Raw genomic sequence first — 17,732 nt, 5'->3', positions numbered from 1 at the left:
GCGCCAGGGCCCAGCCCCATAAGCATTTCCACCGCCTGGTCAAATGACGCGTATTTCACACTACAAATCTCATCACTGATGGCGTTGTTCAGTGAGTTGCCCTTAGGTGCAGATAGATTATGAATCAACCTGAACTCGCCCTCTTCTTTTTTGGGTACCACCCCCAAAGGAGAACAAACAAAGTTATGCACCGGGATGTGATCAAATGGGCCCATTATTCTGCCCAGGCGTAATTCTTTAGCAATCTTAGTTGCCGCCACGCCTAAGTTGGTCCTCACTGACAATTGATTTTTGCATTCTGGCGTCCCAACATAATCCGGTGCAGGGATCCTAAACCCATATGTGAAACCTTCTTGCAGCGTCCTAGCAGTAGAATGACAGGGGTATTTGTTTAGCCACGGGTCATAGCTGTTATGTCAATGGGTGAATGTGTAACTTGGTGCACCCTGCAATCAGTCTTGCTTTCTCTTGCCTTTATCCCTTGATTTTTTGAGACACTTGGATTCTGGGTGTGAAGGGTTAGCGCAGATAGAGCAGGCATGTTTGAACTTACATGTGCCTGGTGCCCTAGTGCATGTCCTCCTATTAAAATCCCAACAAGTCCCCTTCCGCCCTCCTCCATCCCCTGAGCTATGGGCAGGGCCTGTGTTCTGGGCAGGTCGAAAGGGCTGATAAGAATGAAATGCTGGGGCTGTCTGTCCTCTGTTATTAGCTTGCGCTGTACTAAACTGATGATTGGACTGTGGTGCTCCAAACTGATCCAACCAAGAGATCGTATCGACCTGGTTCCAGGAGAGTGCAGGGTCAGATGACTTAGCCCTACTGAAGTCTGTCATACTGCTTCCAACCCCCTCCCCCATATTTGTTATGAGTCATAGTAATGCAGTTCTGGTAACATGCCATCTTTGCCTGTATGTTAGGAAAACGTTCAGCCATTACTTCCATAAATACCGAAAAAAACCCTGTTCCAATTGTTCAAGTTCTCCTCTACCCTGAATCTTAACAACTCACTTGCCCATTCTCTCAGGAGCATCCAGGCCTTCTGTTTCTTAGCTTCCTCTCTTTCTCTTTCATCAACTAGCAAAGAAAACATGCTAGCATAGCTGCCTGACCAAATGAGTTCTTTTAACTCACGCAACACATGCCTAGCCACGTTCTCCTTCCCGGTACGAGACTCTCCCACACCCAGCATGCGCAGCGTCCCCTGCTTACCTGCTGCGGTCACTCCAGCAGGTTCTGTCAGCTTTTCCTTCGCCTGACTAACCACCAGTACTTCCTTGTTGACGTCCAGTGGTGTACCCCCATTGTTTGGGTTGGGAATAGAAGGTGTCACCTGCCCAGTCCCTAGTCGCCCCCCAGGTGTTACCACAAACTGGGCAATCAACTTCATTGCTTCAGCCTCTGGGTCCCCCTGCATTTCTTTCACCCCTACTACCCCAAAGGTACTACCCCCACTGGAATTGTCGGGACTGGGGCACTCAAAGGGACTCCCCCCCCTCCCTCCCCCCCCCCCCTCCCCCAGTGGAACCACTCCTGATGGTCCAGGGACCTCCCCATCCTTGGGCTGAGACACCGGAGCCGTGGCTTTCGTCTTAGTCACCCCTTTTTTGGGCCTAACCCGCTTAGGCAGGGATCTAATTCCCCTCTGGGCTTGGTGGGTACTATGGTGCGCCTGGGCCTTTCCAACGTCCCCTCCTGACCTTCAACCCTCTCCCTGAGATGCTAGGTTTTGCCCCAATCTATCTACCTTCTTCCATATCCTGTCCATGGTAACCATTTTTCGCATCATTGTCTCCATCATGTACTCCATGCGAGAGCGCTTATCGCCCCGTTTCATTTTACTTGCCATTGCCACTTACGTTCCTGCCAAATGCTTTGACCCTTAGACTAACACCGCGTATACAATGATAGCACTGTTTACCTACTTAACTTGGCAATGGTACTCAATGAAACCACGTTCCCCAAATTGGTGACACACTGTAAAATCCGCTTCTTGTTCTGGTTAAGAGACTGTTCAGCACTCTATCACTGTAATAGATGAACAAACAATATGAAGCGCAATCCCCCCCCCCCCCCCCCTCCACTGGTCAAAAGACAAACCCATCATCAAATACCAGGCTAAGTGCAAGGGTGCCTATGCGTTGCTCACTGTTGCCCTTATTAATCACCGCACTGCCAACAGTGTGTTGTGTGTGGCTACCAGTACAAAGGAAACACCAAGAATAGAGCACTGCACATTAAAGCAAGGGTCTACTTTGCGAAATATAATGCCCTTGAGCGCTCCGCACTTCCTGTAAAACCAGCTGAATTCTTGATGATTTGCCAAACAGTATGCTTGTTTAAAGAACTCTAACAGAACAGAAACATTGGGAATTGAACACTTAACCTCGAGAGCAAGAGCCTCAGACCCTAATCATTAGGTCACAGTGACTCTCCTTTTGTTTAAAAATTGCTTCCTTACTCAACAGACACGTAGGAAACGATTACTTCCATGCCCCCCCCCCCCCCCCCCTCTTCTGCCGGTTACTGAAACCACAAGCTCTTAAGCTCCCGCGCAACTGAAAAAACAAAGCGCTCTCTTCCAGCCCGCTGTACTCCGCCCCCGCTGCTCCTCGCGGGCAGACCTTAGTGTATTCCCCGCACTGGGACCGGCGATGCTGTGCGCCGTCCCAGACTGCACTTACCCGGTCTTCACTGCACTCTACCGCTTCCTGCACTTGCGCCGCCCAATTCCCACCGCGCACCAACACAGCGATGTCGATCGTCGCTCCAAGCCACAGCAACCTTCGCCTTGACGCCAACCCGATCCTGTGGCAGTCCTGCTACGCTCCCGACGATCCTCGCTCCCAGCCACAGCAAACTTCGCTTTGACGCCGACTCGATACAGCTGCCAGCAGCGATCCCTCGATATTTCACCGTCGCGATGGGCACCCAACGAGCCTTCGACAGCAGCGACCTGGAGGTAAAAACAAAAAGGAAAAATTAAATCGCAGCCTCCTAGCGAGGTTGCTCTACAGGCTGGGGAGCGCAGAAGGCAAAGCGAAAGTTTCCTCTGCTCCCCAGCCTTTTGTGGCTCTCATTCGCCACCAGACCGGTTCCAGCCGACCTGGTGCTGGACACCAGCGCGACCCGGAAGTGAATCCTTTCACTTCCGGGTCACGACCTATTGGGTGCTGACCTATCGCGATGGAGGTGCGCCTGTCGCGTCGCTGCTGTGCGCGACAGGTCCGCCTCCCTGGTCGTCGGGGGCCGGCAAGACCGCCATATCATCGGTGTGTCCGATGCCGACCCCGCCTTTACTAGCCTCACTCCCTGGCTCGCGGCTGCTGATGGCCAGCTCGCACTTCCTCCAAATTAAAGCCTTTTAGTTTCACCGACTTAAAAAAAAAAAATCAAACGACAATACCGGAGTCGGTATGATCTTCCTACTAGCATTGGGACATGTGGAATTAAGACGTCCTTAGTTTAAAACCGTTCTGTCGCTGAGGAAGAAGGGTTGTAACTGATCACTGGGTTCAAAGCTACCATGGGCAGTTGTAGGTGATGACTGGCTCCTCGGCGCCCAATCTTGCACCCCGGTAACGAAGAGACACAAAGCAGAGGTGAATTAAGTTGGTTTATTTCAAAAGACTCTCCCTATAACTTTAACGTAGCTATCCATCAGCCAGGCATACTCCAACTGACATGCCCGGACCAATAGCTTCACATCTAGAGCTCCAAGCACAGGTGAACCCCACCTTCCTACTTCTACATGACACATTCTCAGTACATAGGTTACCAGTGTATAACATATCCTCCCCCTTTACAACACATTATGAACAGAACGTTAGTACTTACACAATGAGAAGAGATGTACTCAAATGGCCTTGATTAGGGTACGGGTCTCACAAAACCTAGCCTCCATGCACCACTGATAACGTGGGCTCCTGCCTAGTTTTGCATCTGTGCCACTATCCAATTTCCATGGTAATCTGCCCTTTGCACTAAATAACAAGACAGGACTGCTCTTTTTGTATTTCAGAGATCCTTCGGGTGCCGTGGAACATGCTAAGGAAGTAATCTCAGACCTCCTCTGTAATCGGATTGACATCTCACAATTGGTGATCACCAAGGAATTGACAAGGACTGCAGACGAGTATGCTGGAAAGCAGGCACATGTGGAACTAGCAGAAAGGTAGGGAGAGCAGTTACATGCCTTTGTACTCTAGTGTCAAGGTGCAGTTCTCCCTGCTCCCATGCCGCAGCCACCTTTTACCCATCTGCATGTATGTTTCTGTTTTATTTGATTGACTTGTACCATGGACCCAATGAGATGTGACTTTCTCAAGGAAAGGAAGAGCATTGCACACTTTTCAAAACTGTGAATGAAAGGACAAAGACTCCCCATAGACTAGCGGAGGTAAACCTAGTCTGGTGGAGCACTGTAGGTCCAGAAGCCATTCACCGATTAGTTTTTCTTCCACGTTTTAAAGTGAACACCATTATTTTTTCAAATGAAAATTAGTCTGTCTATAAAATAAAAATATACTCTCCCTAGGAACCCTGATAACCTCCTGTCTAAACAAGCATTGAACATGCAACAGGTCTCGCCTTTGGTTAAGTTAAAGCCATTTGCTTTGCTAATGGTATTGTATAGCAAAGCAAATGGCTTTAACTTAAAAAAAGGCGAGACCTATTGCATTTTTAATGCTTGGTTTAAAACTCCAGTGCCACCCTTCACTGCCTTTGATGTAACTTCAGAGAGACTCTCTATAGTTCTTTCAGTCTCATCATTTCAGAACTAAAATATTTTCCATAGTCTATACAACGAATCCATAGTTGTTGCTTATCTCGCTTATGCAACTGCCAACCATTGACAAAGCCAATAATCCTGGCTTGTGAAGCTGTAATGTTACTTGTTGTATTACCTATCTGGATGCAATGGCAGAAGCAGCTAAATGCCATGGGGGAGGGGGAACACTATGCTAAGCACAGATTTTGGGCTTAAGTGTTATTAAGCCTGCCTTAATTCCATCGATCATGCCCCTTTGAGAACCTCTTCAGGTTTTTTCATCCCACTTAAAGCCCTGTTCACTTTACACGGAGTTGCAGGTTGTTCCCCAAAAATACACAGGTATTCACTGTACTTTAAGATGCAATCACTCACTGCACGCAGACAGAAATAAGAGCCAGGGGCACACACGCAAGCACAGACCCTTGGTGTACTGTGCACAGAAATAAATGCAGGCACTTACTGGGTGCAAGCACTCGCTGTGCACAGAGGCACTCAAATCGAACTTGTACAAAGCGGCTCTTACGGTGCACGTAGATACGGACTCTCTGAAGCTCTCACTGTACACAGAGGGGCTTACTTACAAGCCCCTTGCGCCACTTTTACGTCATTTTTAACATGGGAAAAACGACGTACGGGTGGCGCAAGGGGCTTGTAAACAAGCCCAGAGTCTTTGCCAGTATACAGAGGCGCACAGTGGCTCTTAAAGTGCACAGTGGTCCACAGCACTCCTATGCGGGGCCTCCCCCAGTACACAGGGGTACAGAATTCCGCTGTACACTGGTGCTCCCTGTATACACAGTCAAAGCACCGCCAGTTCAGAGGAGCTACAAGCAGGCGGCATATGCAACCATTCTCCCTTGGCCTTCTCTTACCCCCGGTTCTTTCCGCTACCGCCTGAGGCTGTGCACACATCCTTCTTGTAGGCGGATGCGGCGCCTGCAGGAGATGCGCCCTGTTCTGTTACTGCAGGATGTCTCGCTGCTTCTCGACACACTGTGATCTCAGGGTAACCGCTCCCTCCACAGCTCAATTGTTAATCCACTCTATTGTGTTGGCTTTTGAGCCGTGTCTCTCTCTCTTTCCCTTTCTTTCCACTTCTCTCTTGATTTCTCCTCTTTCTCTCCACCCTCTACCTCGCGGTCGCCATTTTCCATGTCGCTGATGTTCGAACCGTTATTTTTTGTTAACGTTTTATCATCAAAAACACAAGACCATCATTTTAAGCCTGGCAGTTGGTCGCTGTGAGTTTGCAAACATTCCCACATGTGATGGCAGGAACGCTGGGGCGAAGCTATCAATGGAGCGCCAGGTGCAGTGGCACCGGAGCTCTGGGATGCTATGTGTTATATTTTGCTATTCTGCGTCTATGGTGTCCATCCTTGCACCAGGGCACTTGTCACGCTTACTCTGCCACTGTAGGAACATAAAGTGAAATAGATGTTTGCACCATTGATGGTGAGGTACAGAGGGTCTCGGCAGTCAATCTTAACTCGCAAATGCAGAAATTCAGGAATGATTGAGTCTATTTTCACCACAATGTGTGTGCACCAGAGCTCTCAACAGTCCCCGTCCTGTGCACGAGCCCCTCAAGCTGGCCGGGGTTTATCTTTGCATTCTGGTACTTGTAGTCCTGTTCATTCCCATTCAATCTCGGAACTAGAATGCAAATAAAAAACCGGGACTAGATGAGGACCTCGAATGCGGAAAAATTAGAACCGAACGCTCTGTACGCTCATTTTGGGGCGGCGGGTCTTACTTCCTAAATTGTATCTGGATATCTGAGAACTCCAGGTTACTAAGTAGCAAGAAACAGGATGTTTGCTGGTAGGAACACAGCTTCCGTATCTTCAAAACTCTGTTGTAAATTGTTGCGCGCCGGCTTCCTTCAACTCTGGGTCCAGCGCGGCCGTGCACTGTTTAAAGTGTAAGCACGCCGGAGCCAGAGTTGAAGGAAGCCGGCGTGAACAAGATGGCGGCGGACTGTCCACTGCCCCACGGACCTGCGCATGCGGTCTGCTTTGGACAGATGGCGATAGCAGCCATCTTTGTCCATGCAGGCGCGTGCATGAGCCCACGGCGGAGAATCGATTCCAAAAGGTCTCTCTGACGAGAGCAGCGCATGTGCTGCTTTCGCCAGGCGAGACCTAAAAACACCTGGGTAGTACTAGAGATGTGTCCCCCCACATTATTGAGCTTTGATGGCTGGTATCCTCAGTGAGCTGGCCTCACTCACAGAGAAAAGAGAAAAAGTAAAACAATCTGCTCACTGTGGATCATCAAAGATTGGGATTTGTTTTGATTCGTTTGAAAAGAGCGGACATTAACAACTTGGTGAGGAATTTGTGTAATCCCAGGAAAAATATGCAGGTACAGGCCAAAAAAGAAAACTCTACACTCCAGAAAGCTGTTTTGCATGTCCAATGCCAGCAGCTATGTTAAAGATGATATTCTAGAGACTGATAATGTTCCAACTCAATAAAAAATAATCAACACCTTCTTTAGGGACATTTAGTTGGCTCCCCCTAAAAAAAAAAAAAAACACCCACCAAACTTAGACAACATAAACACTCACTACTCACTACTGGCCAAGATAGTTGAAAGGAATGTGGAAAAACAATTTGACACAGATTCGCCCTTCTGGGCCTTTACCATTCAGTCTCTGCCCAGCCAGAGTACGGAAATACTTATTCCCGCCAACCATATACAGAATGTCCTCCATACCATGACCGCTCTCCTGGGAAGATATGTGCGGAAATTTAACATAGTGTCCGCTGTAAACTTTCAGTTAGTATGCTCTATGATGAGCTTGTTTAATAAAAAGATTAATTTAAAAAAACATATACAGAATGTCGCTTTCACAAGTAGAAAGGTCTTCTTGCCCCAAGGTGCAGGATGTATCATGGGAATGCCACCCCGCCACAGCTCGCGGTCAGTGTAGTGACTCCGTAGGATAGCGGTTGCTCTAGGGAAAAACTGCTTCGATGGCAAATAGCCAGGTTTCGAGAACAGGGCAAGTGGACTCTTGAGAATGCTGCACGGACTCCTTTCTGTCACAAAAGGATGAGAACTCTCTTGGGAGTCCAATTAAAAACTGAAAGTAAAAGACCTCAGATTCTGTAGAGGATTTAGGGCCTTAGACCTTTATCCGAAAAAAGAACAGAAGGCCACCTTCGCCGTGGTGGTGAGTCGGAGCCTGTTGTCGAGATGTTCAGAAAGCTGCTACAGGCGTGAGCCTCAAGTGCAGCCTCAGGTAAAGGGGCTGATACTTGTTTACGGAGCCTGCCATCTGGACTTCTTGAATCTTTTAAGGTGAGCGTCCACTTCATAGTATCTCACATGACAAAGCAATTTGCCGGTGCGGCTCGTGCCGCATTGGTCCGCTTGCTCAGCAATCACTCACACATTTGCTTTTGATGGAAGTCTTTCAGGTGCCTGTGCTGTTGCAGCTATGGCTGGTGCTGGGAGAAGACAGGGCGAGATAAGAACGTTTATTTTCGATGTTGGTACACTGATGTGATCTAATGGTGCTCTTACCAATTTGATGACGTCATCTACAGCTCCTAAGCAGAGTTTAAAACTAAATTGCTGGCAAAAGTTGATCATTTTTCATCCTCGTTCAGACCAGTGTGATACTGGTGATTGCTTATTTTGAATAGGCAAGGCATACTTCTACTGAGCAGGAAGATGCATCTCATGATCGTAGCAAAACATTGCAAAACCTGCAGGGTGCAAGTGAACTGACAGTGAAGTACATAAGGTAGTTCCAGCTACGCCAAAAGTTATTTATGGAGAGAGAATGTGGCCAAACGGCTATGGCGTCGACCTCAGAGCTGGGGAACCGGGTTCGAATCTCAGCTGGGACGCTCAACATTCTGTGATTCTGGGCAAATCACTTCATCTCGCTGTGCCTTAGAAAAATGAATGTGTGTCCGCCTGTAATGCAACTGGTGCTCTTGTAAAGCGCTCTGATACCTTAGGGTCTAGTTTGCGCTATATAAAACTCCACAACAATTAATACATCGCTTTCCTGATAAACTTATCCCCTATTCTGGGTTTAGAGCCCCCAACAACCCAGGAATTTGATGGGTGTGACAAGGTCACAAACTTCTACAATGGTCCTTGTGATGGGACACCTTTTTCCTGTTTGCTCCAGCTTTCAAAGATCTTGTGTCTGAGATATGGAAGCAGCCAGCTTCAGTGTCCAGTGTTTCTGGATCTGTATTAAGACAGGGCAGTGGTTGGAGGAGTGGTGCTTTTTACGTTTCTCATTATTACCTTGCTGCTGATTACAGGTTCATGTAGCTAATTGCAGAAGAACTGAGGACAGTTTATTATCCTCCTCCTAACAGAGGATTGTAAAATCATTTGAAAGCGCTGTTTAAAGCTTTGCCGTCTGTGTAGCACCCTCCAGTGCTTTGGGAGCTCAACACAGTATTCAGCCAACTCCTGCTGTTTCTGTTTGAATCGCATCAGAAAGTAGAGTTGGGGAGTTGCGGCCTTTTACTATAAAAGCCTTTTTTTCCGAATTGGTGTGCACAAGGTCATCTTTCAAACTAACCTAAAGTTCATGCTGTAGGTGCCTACAAACTTTAGCCTGAACAAGTCTGTCATTCTGCAGTTGTTTTTTGATAATCCTACCCATTAGTAGAAAAACCCATGCACTTGCTGGATGTTCGCAGGTGCATCATATGTTCCATAGACAAAACAACACATTCCCTTATCTGCCCAGCTGTTTGTAAGCTTCTATCACAACAAGGCGAATCGTGTAGTCAAGGGCAGAGTAAGGGCCAAATTCACTAGGAGCATAGTGACAACAGCTGCACTTGTTGCCAGAGTATCTTTTCAAGGCTTGTGCCATGTAGCCACATGGAAGAGAAGGCACGGGTTTTCGAAGAACTTCTATCTTGCTGTGAACGCAACAGCTGACTCAGCAGTGGGACATGCAGCCCTCCTTAAGCTATTTTAGTAAAGAGGAGTGTGAGAAGTTGGCCTGGTATATGCTGGTCACTAGTTAAAGTGGTATCAAACAAAATTAGGGAGTACTCCCAAACGACAGAGGACTGTCTATAGGATATTGGCACATGAAGCAAGTGAAGAAATAATCTTTCTTAAGAAGACCCCTCACTCACCAACCTGGTTGGTGACATGCTTCATCATCGAGGTCCCACCCAGATAGCCGAGTGCCATCCGGGTGTGCTGCGACACCTGACTACAGTGGAGCTGGGTTTTTTGGATGGAGGTGAATAGTGAATTTTGATAAAAATTGGCCAGATTTAACCCAATTGAAAATATTTTATTCCAGGGTAATTTGGACTATAGTTAAAAAGTAGTGAAGATACCAAAAGAGGTTAAATTGACCTACGGTATCTAATAATAAAAAAAGAAGGTGAAAAAATATATTTAAGGTCTACATGTTTCAACCATCAGTTGCTATTGCTTAGGTTTTCGTCAGGACCATAAAACGTGACCCGGGTGGTGCACACTCGCTAAGGTGTGCCCTGCCCTTGGTCAGTGATTGAAACCTAACCCGCTACTCACGGTTAGGAAAACCTTTCTCCAAGTCGTCGAAAGGGAAAATCTGTAAAGAAACACAAACGAACACAGGACAAACATATAATACATATAATCGTCACTCTATTCGCAGAATCAGTGCTCATACTTGTTGCCAATAAAATTGGTGTGCGTAACACGGTCGTGCAGCACTAAGTGGACCTCACCATTGGTGAGGGTGTGGGCTCACACAATCATAAGCATATTCAATAAAGGCGATCTGAAGTCACACACCTTGATCAGTAGTGAACATGAGCCATACACATCTATTCCATACCCACTCATGTGAATCGCAAAGGAGTGGGCGTCAATATACTCTGATAAGAGTACAAATGTACTAGTGCACCAGTGTAACCAAGGGGTAAAACGGGAAATTTCCCGATAGCCCTGGTTAAAGTGAACCCACGTGTAACTAAAATATAGTGGTGGGTAAAAACCACAACCTCACTCAATGCGGTGGGCGTGCCGCTAAAACGAAATGACTATCAAGATCGCTTAGCGTGGTGAAAATCTTAAGTGTAATAAACCAACGGTCAAAAATGAGTGGAGGAAATGGAAGTGCGCTTACTTAGAGAGCGGTGTTTGCGCACCTCATGGGAGACGGGATCACACGATTTGTAACTTCCAAATCTAGATGGAGAAAATAATTACACTAGTGACGTATAAACTCTGAGTGGTGTCCAGCGAGCTTGAGAAGCCCCTGCGTTACCAACGTACTCACTCAGAAATACAAATCAGTCCGCGTTTCTGCCTAGTGGTGATCAGTCAAGTCCCCCGGTGGAATAGCAGAGACCCGGTTGAAGCCTCTCTGTAAAGACAGTATTTCCGGGTCACGTGGGGAGACGCTGGCGTGTAGGTCATGTGATCTACGTGAACACCCAATGAAATGGATGTTTGGGACAGGGTATGGTGGAATAATAAAGTTAAAAAGGCTCCTTCCAGAATACAAAAGATGTAGCTTCTACGTTACAAAATTAGACTCCTATAAGAGAAATGCGACGGGCGAAAAGGATCACAGTTTGATGCCAATAATGCTTTTAACTGACGCGCTCAAAGTACATACATTATGTGGCTCAATTTTTATTTGATCTAAAGGTGCTGCCCAATGTTTTCAACAATTTCATACTCTGAATAAATTCTGGCTGTAATGAATGAAGGTTAAAATAAAATAGTATGAAACAGCCAGGTCTATACTCCTACTCACATTTAAACAACATATGAGCAGGAAAATGAAGAGATAAGTCAATGTAACAGTGTAGAGAGTACATACTTATCTCGTCAATACTGTGTTCCAAGGGATAATCTCATTAAGGCCATTGGTGTGAGTTGATAGCCTATAAACCCACCTAGATAAAGTGGCCACCTTGCACCAGTACATTTCGACTCTTATGGTAGATAGGTTTAACAACCTTTTAAGGAAAGCTATCCTAGTGGTAGCTGTGGAGAGCAGCCTTCAGGCTAAGTCTCAGAGGAATTCAAAGCAGCTTGTTTTACCTTATAATCTTTTGAATCACTAAATGAAAGGACACCACACAGGTGTGTGTATATATATATATATATATATATATATATATATATATATATATATATATATATATATATATATATATATATATATATATATATATATATATATATATATATATATATATATATATATATATATATATATATATATATATATATATATATATATATATATATGTATTTATTACTAGACACACTCTACTAATCTCTTTGAGATTAGTAGTCAAGGACATATGCACAAATCAACATTTCACAACAAATTAAGCACTTATATGGCTGGGGCCCTAGGGCCGTACCAGACCACATACTAAAAAAGAGGTATAAGAAGAACGACTTGAGAAGGGAGAAGGCCTAAGGTCTTCAGAAGCGCTGGGTCCTCACTAATCCACCCACGGCAGGTAAGTAAAGGACCCACGGGAGACGCATACAGTGTGAGAACACAGCCGCGGATCCCAATAGACTTCAATGAACCAAGTCGCGGTTGGAATTTTAAAGTTTTAGGATACTTTGGGAGAGTCTATAAGCAAGTCACTTACAGGGTAAGTAGTTCTAGAGCCAACACACACAGGAGCACCGGAGTACTCGAGTTACCTCACCCAGGGAAACCGGGTGCATAGGTGTCTTTTGGTGTCGGGTCGCGGCGTGGTTTTCAATGGGAGCCAAAGAAGACTTGCTGCTTGTGAAGACAGGAGAAGTGTCCGGTGGAATCCAAGGCTGGATTCTGAAGAAAGAAGACCTGAAAGCAGTGGAGGCAGTGTTCTAAGTCACTAGCCAGTGACCCGGGGCCAGGAAGCTGGATGCCCACAGAAGTCTGGTGATTTCATGTGATCACAGGTGTCTTGACTCTTCAGCCACGAGATCCAGGAGGCGTCGACGATGACCAGGAGCTGGATTCGGAGTGTCCCACGAAGTCTGCAGCTTAGTGAGGTGTCGGCAACCGGATTGGAGCCAACAAGCCTTGGCAACAGCAAGTCTCGTGGAATGTGAAGAAAGTCAGCTGTGCAGACCAGCAAGGTCTGAGGGACTCACCCAGCGAGGGTAAGTCAGGGCAGGCCTGGAGCAACCAGGGGAGCCCTTTGGTTCTGTGGAAAAGTCTTCAGGGGACCCACAAGCCAACCAGCAAGGGATCGCGAAGACGCCTCGTGAGGACTCACTTCACAGGAGCTCATGGTCACTTGGGACGAGGTAGGCCTCTGATTTTCTAGGGAAATCCTGCTGGAGGCTTGGGCCACACGTGGTCCAAAGCACAAGTTCGTAGAACGTCGTAAAGGGGTTGCACTCGACAATAGTGCACGGTACCCGGGTATTGCTGTTCCTCGTCACTCATGGGGTCCACTCGCCTCAGCTTTGCTGGGGACTCACAATGGCCGTCGAGAAGTCAGGAAACCCACTTCTGGGGCTGCAGGGACTTCGGACTCCGGCGGGAGCGGGCAAGCTTGCGACCGTTGATGCAAAGTTTTGGTGTCTGCCAAGCAGGGGAGGCACTCCTTGACTCCAAGGGAGATTCTTCAGTCTTCCAAAGGTAGTGGAACGTCGAAGGTCCAAGATTCTTCTTCAGAGCGTCATCCAGGGATATCTAGTTTGCAATGGCAAGGGTTCCATAACTTATACTACAAGGAAGGGAGGGACTAGCTCTATGACCACTCCTATGGGAGGGTCAGGGGAGTGGGTGGCTACACCTACTTCCCTTTGTCCAGTTTCGCGCCAGAGCAGGGGCCGGTAGCCCCTGAACCGGTTTGAGCTGGCATATGCACAGAGGAGCCTACTGCTCCCCCAGTGCAGGACTTCAAAGCACTCTAGGAGTGCACCCATCCAGCCCCAATACACTAAATCCTGTCTGGAAGGTGGTTACACCTCCCTGTGACAGGATGCCTATTGTTGGGCCTCCTCCACTGCTAGTTTCGGTCAGCAGCAGGAGGGCAGTCCAGTGTCTGTGCTGGTGTCATCCATTTTGTGATGCTAGGGCTCTTCAGGATTCTACTGTGTTTCCACAGTGGGTACATGTCTATCCCTCTATAAGGGTGGGATCATACTCCCACACCAGTTACTGGTGTGGGGGTATGATTCCAAAGCGTTTGACACCAAACACATGTTTTGATGCAGCCATCCCAAAGTTAGCATTTACCGCTAGGTTATAATGCACTTAAGAGTATATGGTTTAACCGCATCCACAAACAGCTAAACAGAATGGACTCTGAGAGCTGCAGAGTGGCCCTGCTCAGGCAGAGGCACCCCCTCACATGGAAACCAAGCACCCTGCCCTCAGGATTGTTAGGGCCTTCCTTAGGGGTGACTGATAGGTTTTTATGTGTGTGTAAGGTGAGATATAGGGAACCTATACCTCAGTGAGGAGTGCTAACACTACCTCACCCAGGCTGCAGTAGCAGGCCTGTGGTGTCAGATTTAGTCTGCTTCCCAGGGGTGGCATAATACATGCTTCAGCCCCTGCTAGGCCTGTGAAGTACCTATGCCCTTGGTACCTAAGGTACCATATACTAGGGGCTCATAGGGTACCACAGTATCCAATCACTAGTGCATCTAATATGCACTCCAAGTTGTTTAGAGAGAACAGAGAGGCTGGGGCCCTGGTTAGCAGGGACCCAGCCGGACTATAGCCAGAAACCAGTGTAAACATCAGAAACAAAGTGGGGGCAACATAAGTACTCCTACAATGAGCCTGCTTCCCACTTTGTTACACTGTAATGTACTTCTTGCTATTCAGATTTGAGCATGTGAAAATATGAAAGATCCAATGCTGGAGAACAAATTACCTGTAACCCCAGCGTTGGTATCTTTCAATCAGTCTGTATTGTCTGTCTGCCAGAGTCCCACTGTCCTGACACCTGTCCTCACTGCCAGACGTTTTTTAGGCGCATCCTCCCGGTCAGGGTGAAGATCAGGCTTCATGGACTTCAGGAGATAGGATCAACTGGATCATCAAGAGGCCATGGGGAACACCAGTCTTCCCCTTAAAAGCCCTCCTCTTGTTCCGAAGACCCCCACACAGGTGGATTGCGAGAAAAACATTTTTTTTAAATGCGGTCTCGGTCGACACTCCTCACCGTCTAAGTCTTATGGCATGACATTGAGACAGAGCAAAAACCAAAGGAAATGATGGACGGAGTGTTGAACATTGCAAGCACTCACCCCCAGTCAACTGATCTGGGTTTAATCCATCACCGTTCTTTAGCCCACTCTGCCACCCCAGTTCAGACATGGCCATATGCAAATCAGTCTGACCCTGTACCTTATGGGAACAGTCCAGCCCGAACTGCCAAGCCATGTCTTCCCTGGACCGGAAACAAGCTTCCTAGGACCGGTTTCTGGCATTTCAGCCGTCTTCAGCCAGGCTTGCTGGAATCCAGTGGCAAAGTGAGCAAGGGACTCACGTCTGAGCATACCCTGCCAACTTATGGCGAACAAAGCAAAAACCAAAGGAAATGATGGACGGAGTGTTGAACATTGCAAGCACTCACCCCCAGTCAACTGATCTGGGTTTAATCCATCACCGTTCTTTAGCCCACTCTGCCACCCCAGTTCAGACATGGCCATATGCAAATCAGTCTGACCCTGTACCTTATGGGAACAGTCCAGCCCGAACTGCCAAGCCATGTCTTGGGGTGAGTGCTTGCAATGTTCAACACTCCGTCCATCATTTCCTTTGGTTTTTGCTTTGTTCGCCATAAGTTGGCAGGGTATGCTCAGACGTGAGTCCCTTGCTCACTTTGCCACTGGATTCAAGCAAGCCTGGCTAAAGACGGCTGAAATGCCAGAAACCGGTCCTAGGAAGCTTGTTTCCGGTCCAGGGGAGACATGGCTTAGCAGTTTGGGCTGGACTGTTCCCATGGGGCACAGGGTCAGACTGATTTGCATATGACCATGTCTGAACTGGGGTGGCAGAGTGGGCTAAAGAACGGTGATGGATTAAACCCAGATCAGTTGACTGGGGGTGAGTGCTTGCAATGTTCAACACTCCGTCCATCATTTCCTTTGGTTTTTGCTTTGTTCGCCATAAGTTGGCAGGGTATGCTCAGACGTGAGTCCCTTGCTCACTTTGCCACTGGATTCAAGCAAGCCTGGCTAAAGACGGCTGAAATGCCAGAAACCGGTCCTAGGAAGCTTGTTTCCGGTCCAGGGGAGACATGGCTTAGCAGTTCGGGCTGGACTGTTCCCATGGGGCACAGGGTCAGACTGATTTGCATATGACCATGTCTGAACTGGGGTGGCAGAGTGGGCTAAAGAACGGTGATGGATCAAACCCAGATCTGTTGACTGGGTGTGAGTGTTTGATTGGTTCTTATGCTCCGTCCATCACCACCCCCTTTTGTACCGCTTTGTTCGCCATAAGTTGGCAGGGTATGCTCAGACGTGAGTCCCTTGCTCACTTTGCCACTGGATTCAAGCAAGCCTGGCTAAAGACGGCTGAAATGCCAGAAACCGGTCCTAGGAAGCTTGTTTCCGGTCCAGGGGAGACATGGCTTAGCAGTTTGGGCTGGACTGTTCCCATGGGGCACAGGGTCAGACTGATTTGCATATGACCATGTCTGAACTGGGGTGGCAGAGTGGGCTAAAGAACGGTGATGGATTAAACCCAGATCAGTTGACTGGGGGTGAGTGCTTGCAATGTTCAACACTCCGTCCATCATTTCCTTTGGTTTTTGCTTTGTTCGCCATAAGTTGGCAGGGTATGCTCAGACGTGAGTCCCTTGCTCACTTTGCCACTGGATTCAAGCAAGCCTGGCTAAAGACGGCTGAAATGCCAGAAACCGGTCCTAGGAAGCTTGTTTCCGGTCCAGGGGAGACATGGCTTAGCAGTTCGGGCTGGACTGTTCCCATGGGACACAGGGTCAGACTGATTTGCATATGACCATGTCTGAACTGGGGTGGCAGAGTGGGCTAAAGAACGGTGATGGATTAAACCCAGATCAGTTGACTGGGGGTGAGTGCTTGCAATGTTCAACACTCCGTCCATCATTTCCTTTGGTTTTTGCTTTGTTCGCCATAAGTTGGCAGGGTATGCTCAGACGTGAGTCCCTTGCTCACTTTGCCACTGGATTCAAGCAAGCCTGGCTAAAGACGGCTGAAATGCCAGAAACCGGTCCTAGGAAGCTTGTTTCCGGTCCAGGGGAGACATGGCTTAGCAGTTCGGGCTGGACTGTTCCCATGGGGCACAGGGTCAGACTGATTTGCATATGACCATGTCTGAACTGGGGTGGCAGAGTGGGCTAAAGAACGGTGATGGATTAAACCCAGATCAGTTGACTGGGGGTGAGTGCTTGCAATGTTCAACACTCCGTCCATCATTTCCTTTGGTTTTTGCCATGACATTGAGACAAACATCACAATTGAGACATCCATCGATTTTGAAGCCATCGTCGAGGCCTGTTGAGAAAGCCTGCAAGACATCAAAAGAGAAACATTCATCAACATAGTGAGATAGACAGACACTTTCCCATGCTGCAGAAAGGTCTAAATCGACTGCAGCAGAATTTCAGCGTGTCAAACTGGACTGAGGGAAATCTAGAGCTCTTTCTCCTGCTAGATCCGATTCGCAGTCACCTGAAGTTTAGCTCCCGAAGGTGGTTGGAATGTCTGTAGAAAAGATCTGTGCCTCCTAGTTCTGACTCAGAGTATTCACAAACTCACTCTCCTTCAATAGTCATTCCACATACGCCATCTCCTAAACGAACACCTTCCCCGTGGTTTTCATTTGGCACACCATTGGTGCCTCCTACGGTTCCTCCAAGAGTCACACTACGTCATTCTAGATATTGAAAAACATCTGCAACCAGTTCAAGATCCAGAAGATCTCATTCTGCATCATCCAGGCATAGAAGATCGCCTTCTTGGTCTACAACTTCTCATTCTTCTGTGAGATTAT

General features: G+C 47.6%; 1 protein-coding gene across 2 annotated transcripts in view; it reads left to right on the top strand.

Moving 5' to 3' along the window:
* Positions 1-17,732, top strand: part of POLD1 (DNA polymerase delta 1, catalytic subunit) — a 509,877-nt gene that overhangs the window by 286,277 nt on the left and 205,868 nt on the right. For both annotated transcript variants that reach the window (XM_085616214.1, XM_085616215.1), the window contains exon 21: positions 4,022-4,174. In XM_085616214.1, the coding sequence (XP_085472340.1) occupies positions 4,022-4,174 (153 nt within the window). The remainder of the gene's footprint in view (positions 1-4,021; positions 4,175-17,732) is intronic.

Source organism: Triturus cristatus, chromosome 7, assembly GCF_964204655.1.
Source record: "Triturus cristatus chromosome 7, aTriCri1.1, whole genome shotgun sequence".
NCBI lineage: Eukaryota > Metazoa > Chordata > Amphibia > Caudata > Salamandridae > Triturus > Triturus cristatus.
Note: the sequence above shows the minus strand (reverse complement) of the source record. Positions and strands in the feature narration are given on the sequence as shown.